This window comes from Saimiri boliviensis, chromosome 17 (assembly GCF_048565385.1).
Source record: "Saimiri boliviensis isolate mSaiBol1 chromosome 17, mSaiBol1.pri, whole genome shotgun sequence".
In the NCBI taxonomy this organism is placed as follows: Eukaryota; Metazoa; Chordata; class Mammalia; order Primates; family Cebidae; genus Saimiri; species Saimiri boliviensis.
The window spans coordinates 71,211,292-71,217,855 of NC_133465.1; the positions used below are offsets into that span (position 1 = coordinate 71,211,292).

At 63.2% G+C, this 6,564-nt stretch overlaps 1 protein-coding gene across 3 annotated transcripts; it reads right to left on the bottom strand.

Annotated features, from left to right (window-relative positions):
- Nucleotides 1-587: 587 nt before the first annotated feature.
- Nucleotides 588-4,187, bottom strand: ARHGDIA (Rho GDP dissociation inhibitor alpha). Of its 3 annotated transcripts, none has more exons than XM_039477037.2 (6): nt 4,089-4,187; nt 2,592-2,808; nt 2,393-2,476; nt 2,189-2,265; nt 2,044-2,107; nt 588-1,949 (listed from the first exon to the last, which is right to left on the bottom strand). In XM_039477037.2, the coding sequence occupies exons 2-6, from the start codon at nt 2,779-2,781 to the stop codon at nt 1,750-1,752; spliced, it is 615 nt and encodes a 204-aa protein (XP_039332971.1). In that variant the 5' UTR covers nt 2,782-2,808; nt 4,089-4,187; the 3' UTR covers nt 588-1,749. The 3 variants fall into 3 exon arrangements, with proteins under 3 accessions (XP_039332971.1, XP_074245164.1, XP_074245163.1); XM_074389063.1 differs by lacking the exon at nt 4,089-4,187 and adding an exon at nt 3,423-3,829; XM_074389062.1 differs by lacking the exon at nt 4,089-4,187 and adding an exon at nt 3,200-3,400.
- Between the last annotated feature and the right edge of the window lie 2,377 nt (nt 4,188-6,564).

Here is a 6,564-nt window from a genome sequence, read left to right on the forward strand (position 1 = left end):
CTACAGTGAGGATGCCCGTCTCTGGCTGATGGCATCCCACCAGGCCTTTTCGCCGTTGGGCTCCTGGCACTGTCCCATCTTGGAGGGTGCTAGGCTGCAGCTGTGAAGGGCGCTTGTGGCCCCGACTGCCTCGGCACCGACTTCCTGCCTCAGCCGTGCCTGTGCTGATGTGCACCAGGGGCCACTGGGCTGACCCTGGCTTGGGCCTGGTCCTCCCTAGGTTTTCTTGGGATTGTCATTGGAAGGCGTGCTCACATCTGGGCCAACTGGACACCTCCAAGCCCGGTCAGGGAATCAAGCAGCTCTCTGGCAGCACCTGAGCTGCACAGGCTCCCACTTCCCCCATTCCCTCTGCCAGGCCCAGCACCCCCAGCCAAGGCTGTCTGCTGTTTGATTCCCACTGCCTAGGGCTGGTGTCACCAGGAGTCTCACATTCCTTTCTCCCTGATAGCTGCGAGGGACCCAGCAGCCACAGCACTTCAGGGGGCCCCACCCTCCCCCACCTTCCCACCAGGGTCCCCATCTTCCCTTTTGTCTCCAAAAGCCTGCGAGCTTTGTCCCCGCAGATGCCAAGCAGCAGACACCCCTGGCTCCTTCAGGGACATTTATTTCCCGGTCAGAAAAGCAGGAACAGGCGCCTCTGCCTGAGCCCAGCAGACAACACAAAGACCGGGGGCGGGCGGGGGAGGCACAGGAGACTCGCTCAGCTCTGTGTGCACTTGGTCCCTTGTTTGTTCCTGGCTGGGTCAGGGAGGGCCTGCCGGGGGTGGTGGCACCGAGCCTGGGGGAACAGGCAGCAGGCTAGTGGCCCAGGGATGGCACGGACGGAGGCAATAAATACTGATGGCCAGGCAGGGCTCCCGGCTGGGCCCAGGTGGGGTGGGTGAGGCTGTCCGTCCAGGGCTCTCTCGGGGGTGGGCTCTGGGCGCCGCCCGCCGAGACAGAAAAGGCAGAGGCAGGACGACACCCAGCCTCCTGGATGGTACTGAGGTGACCGAGTTTTGGCAATTTGGCTTTCCCCAAGCCGCTGGAGCCATCCCCACAGCCCTGGCCAGGGGAGGGGCAGGTGGGCCAGGCACTGGTAGGCTGGAGGGCAGCAGCAGCCCACACCTCCCTGGATCACTGGGTTTGCCACCGGGTACGGGAGGGGGAGACCACATGCTCATGCAGACATAGGGAGTTAGAGGTTAGTGAGGCCCCCACGGCACGTTCCACATGTTAAGGCATCATGGTTAGACAGGACTGACAGCAACCGGGCGGGGTGGGAGGGGCGGGGCTGGAGGGCGGCCTGGTCCCCAGGAGGCCCTGCATCCCACATCCCAGCTCCGCCGTGGGGCAGCAGACAAACGTGTCCTGGGCAGCCACGGGGCTTGGGAGAATGGAAGCACCCGTGCGCCCCCTGGGCTGCTCCACTCCTTCCTGAGGCCAGGCCTCAGGTGTGATGGGGAGACAAGACCTGAGGGGCAAGGAAAGGGCAGCAGAGGCCTGGCCAGGGCCGCTCTCCCCCACAGCACAGGCAGAAGCAGCAACGAGACACGAGACCACCGAGGAGGCTGGGCCTGTGGGCAGGGGAGGGCTGAGAGGGTCGGAGGCACTCGGCTGGGCCGCGCCAGGAAGGCGGACCAGGGTGGGAGTGATGAGAGAGGGCCTGTCAGCACTTTGGTATGGGGGAGGGAGGGGCTGGGGACACATCCGCCTGTCCGTCGTCCGTCCGTCCGTCCATCTGCCCTGTCTGCCTCTGGCCGGGACTCAGTCCTTCCACTCCTTTTTGATGGTAAGATTCCACTCCCAGGACAGGTGGTCAGTCTTGTCGTCGTCTGTGAAGCGGGACTTGATGCTGTAGCTGCCCCGGGCCAGCATGCCCTTGGGCGCCTCCTCCACGGGGGTCAGGAACTCGTACTCCTCGGCCCGAGGCCCGTAGCTGCCCACCATGTAGTCAGTCTTATCAACTGCAGCAAAGAAAGAGGGCAGTCGGTGGCCCCGTCCCTCACCCAGCAGCGCACCCGAGAGGCCCCCACCTGCCCTGCCCGGGACCCCACTCACTCTTGACGCCTTTCCTGTACGTGTGCTGGATGTACTTCATGCCGGACACGATCTCTCTGTTCACCTGCAGGACCCGAAGCAAAGATCAGGGAAAGCTGGCTGAGGCCACCCCTCCGTTCCCTGGCCACAGCAGCCTGTGCCTTACCCGGAAAGAGATTTTTATCCGGTACTCCACGCCCTCCTTCAGCACAAACGATTGCTTCTTGAAGCTCTCCAGGTCGCCTGTCGTGGAGACCGTTGCCTCAGTGACGGCCCAACACCACGCCTGAGCCCCGAGGGGCCCCCTGGCTGCACTTCCCGCACCCCCCACCAGGGGCCGCCCGAACCCCTGAGGCCACAGGGCACTCACCTGTCAGGTCCAGCTCCAGGGGTCCCGGGGCCGAGCTGCACACCAGGGTCAGGCCAGTCACGACGACGTTGGGGACGTTAGGGTCTAGGGAGGGACAGCAGGTGAGGGCTCCATCCCCGCCAATAGAAGTAGGAGCCGGGGAGCAGCAGGAGAGCCGGGGTGTGCTGGACGCCACCCAGCTAGCGCAGCCCAGACTCACCTGCAGAAACAGCCACGCGGCCCAGCAAGGCCTCCTTGTACTTCCGCAGGCTCTCATCATCCTTGTCCAGCTCCTGGATCTCCTGGATGCTCTTCTGGGCAGGGGGCTTGTAGTTGACTGAGTGCTCATCCTCCTCATTCTCTGCTGCAATCTGGGCCAGCTGCTCGGCTGTGGGCTCCTGCTCAGCCATGCTCACTCTTAACCCGGGTCGGGACACCTAGGGGCGGGACGGTGGCAGGCCTTGGACCTAGGTCCCCATGGGAGGCGCACTTTCTAAGCAAGAAGGGAGGCTGCAGCCAGAGCTTTACAAGGGTTCCCGGGGGGCCACCCTTGCTCCTCCCCACCCCAGGTATAACATCTACGACAAAATGGGAACTACAGCCAGTCTGGGGGAGAGAGCACACCTCCCTCCACGGAGGAGGAGGCAGCAGTCCCTTGCATACAAAGGGCAGGACTAGCTGGCCCCAAACCCAACTGGCAGCGCCCACACTAAAACCTCTGTAGGGTCTTCCTGCTCCTGAGCTGCCCAGGCCCTCGCCCTACTGGGTAACGGAGCTGGGTATCCCTGCTCAGGGATGCTCCCCAGGCCGTGCTAGTCACGTGCAAACCTGTGTGTTGTGCTCAGCCTCATCCATCAAGCCCCTGGAGCTCGGAAGTTGGGGGCAGCCAGCACCCCGCAGGGGGCCAACGGGGCATGGGGATATTAAGTATCTCCAACTTCTCTCCGATTGGGAGGGTCTGTGACCTACAACTTGGGAGCTACCACAGCCGTTCAGTGCTCTCGGACCCTCCTGTAGACTGTGGGCCAGGAGCGCGCTGGGCAGCACTGACCCGACAGGGGCCCGAGCGCGGGTCTGTCCCTCAGGCTCAGATCCTTCCCAGCGGCGTGGGAGACGGGTCGGGGAGCAGCCCACCCGGGACGCCCAGGCCGGGGTCCAGGCCGCCTTGCTTCCGCCAGGCGCTGGGGCCTCTGCGCCGCGCGAGGGTGGCCGCAGGCGCCGGGATCCTAGGGCGCGGCCCGCACTTCCGCAGGGCCCGCAATCCGCGCCGGGCGTGGCCCGGGCGCGAGGGGAGGCCGCGCCCCAATCCCCGCGCCGCCCTGGGGCGCGATGACCGCGTCTGCCTGCCTGGCGCCCCCCGTCCCAAGGGAGGAACCCTCAGGTCTTGCCCGGGCCCCAAAATCGTTGGCGGCCATGAAAAGAAGCCTCCGACCGCTCGGGCGGGGCCCGCTCCGCCCTGGGCCACGCCGCCCCTCCGGCCAGGGCCCCGCACGTGGGACCCAGGCCGCCGCCGCACTGTCCCGCCCCGGCCCCGCCCTGGCCCGCGCCGCCCGCCGCAAGCCGCCCGCTGTCACGGCCCCCGCCCGCCGAGACCCCGCCGCGGACTCAGGGCGGGGCGCGGACAAAGGCGGAAGCCCCCTCCCCCGCGCCGGGCGCCCCGCCGCCCCCGCCGGTCCCCGCCCCGGCCCGCCGCCTCCGCCACGCCACGGCCACTCACCGGAGGCTTCGGCGGCGCGGCTCTGGCTCCCTCCCGCACTAAATGACGAACCTCGTAGGCCGCCCCGCCCGCGCGCCCGCCCTGCCTGTCACTTCCGGGGTCACGCGACTTCCGCTCGCCCGGGCGGGGAAGGCCAGGGCGCATGCGCGGCGCGTGGGAGGCCGGGGTCGCGCAGCCGCCATCTTGCGGCGGGACCTCGTGGGCGCGCTTCGCGTGGGTTCTGGCGTCGTCGCTGTCGGCCCGAAGCCCCGTCGGCGGTCATCTCCGTAAGCCAGGGCACCTCTCCCCGCCGGCCCAAGGTGCCCGCGCCCAGGGCGCCGCCGTCCAACCTCGGTCCGGCCGCGCCTCGTTTTGGGGCCTTGTCACCGGGTCCCGGGACGTCGGAGTCGTAAGGGGCACGGGGATTAAGTTTTCGTCCCACGCAGGCGAGAGCCGCTCCTGGGATCTCGATGCTCCAGCGCCTTGGTGTCCCCGGTGGAAGAACAGGCGGGCTCGTGCCGGGCGAGTGGGCGCAGCCGGGGCGTTTCCTCCAGGCCGTCGGTTCGTGCGCAGCACGTGGCTGCCTTGCCTGGGCACCCCGCAGAGGCCCTTGTGCCCCTGAGGGATCCCGCGGCTCCTCGGGACCAGGACGCAGGGAGCTCCTGGCACCACGAGGAGGGAGATGAGGAGCTGCCTCAGCCGGGGCTTCACCCCGACACCCAGTTCTCCATTCCACTTGTCCGAGATTTCACAGGTTCGCCCCGCAAGGGCCATGTTGAAGCCTCAGGAGGAGTCGCATGACATAAGTGGCCTGGCGCAGCTGCAGGGCTTGGACCCAGCCGTGGACTCCCCCCTGTCCTGCAGGCCACGTCCCTGAAGGCCCTGCACCAGACGCTGGGTAGGACGCCGCCGCCCCCCCAGCCCGCAGCACTTGTTAGGACTGTGGTGAGGTTCACGTGGACTCCTGACTTTGAGACAACCTCTCACTCTCTTGCCCAGGCTGGAGTACAGTGGCGCAGTCTCGGCTCGCTGCATCCTCCATCTCGGGTTCAGGCAATTCTCCTACCTCAGCCTCCCGAGTAGCTGGGATTACAGGCATGAGCTACCTTACCTAGCTTATTTATTTATTTATTTATTTTAATTTTTAATTATTGGTTTTTTTTTTTTTTTGAGACGGAGTTTCGCTCTTGTTACCCAGGCTGGAGTGCAATGGCACGATCTTGGCTCACCACAACCTCTGCCTCCTGGGTTCAGGCAATTCTCATTCTCCTGCCTCAGCCTCTTGAGTAGCTGAGATTACAGGCACGCGCCACCATGCCCAGCTACTTTTTTGTATTTTTAGTAGAGACAGGGTTTCACCAGGTTGAGCAGGATGGTCTCGATCTCTTGACCTCGTGATCCACCCGCCTCGGCCTCCCAAAGTGCTGGGATTACAGGCCTGAGCGACCGCGCCCAGCCTATTATTTTTTTAAGATGGGGTTTCACCATGACAGCCAGGCTGGTCTTGAACTCCTGACTTCAGGTGATCCACCCACCTCGGCCTCCCAAGGTGCAAGGATTACAGGTGTGAGCCATCACGTCTGGCCCTTTTTTTTTTTTTTTTTTTTTTTGCGGCTACTCACTCCGTCACCCAGGCTGGAGCGCAATCTCGGCTCACTGCAACCTCCGCTTCTCGGGTTCAAGCATTTCTCGTGTCTCAGCCTCCCCAGTAGCTGGGATTACAGGTGCCTGTCACCATGCCCGCCTAATATTTTGTAGTTTTAGTAGAGACGGGGTTTCACAATGTTGGCCAGACTGGTCTCAAATTTCTGACCTCATGATTTGCCCGCCTCATCCTCCAAAAGCACTGGGATTACAGGTGTGAGCCTTGCCTGGCTTTTTTTTTTTTTTTTTTTTTTTTTTTTTTAAACTAGAGACGGGGTTTCATCATGTTGGCCAAGCTGGTCTCGAACTCTTGACCTCAGGTGATCCACCCAAAGGGCTGGGATTACAGGCATGAGCCACGTCGTCTAGCCCACCCCACCTTTTTTGTTTGTTTGTTTAAAGACAGGGTCTTACTCTGTTGCCCAGGCTGGAGTGCAGTGGTGCAATCTCACCTCACTGCAGCCTCGATCTGGGCTCAAGCAATCTTCCCACCTCAGCCTCCAGAGTAGCTGGGACTACAGGTGGGCACCATTTTTTGTTTCTTGTAAAGACAGGTTCTCACTATGTTGCTCAGGTTGGTCTCAAGGTGGCTGAGGTGGGAGGATTGCTTGAGCCAAGATCGTGGCTGCAGTGAGCTGAGATTGCACCACTGCACTCCAGCCTGGGCAACAGAGCAAGACCCTGTCTTTAAAGAAATTTTAAAAAAGCTGGGCAGGGGGAGTGGCTAGGCACGGTGGCTCATGCCTGTAATCCCAGCATTTTGGGAAGCCGAGGCAGGCAGATTCCTGAGGTTGGGAGTTCAAGACCAGTCTGACCAACATGGAAAAACCTTGTCTCTACTAAAGATACAAAA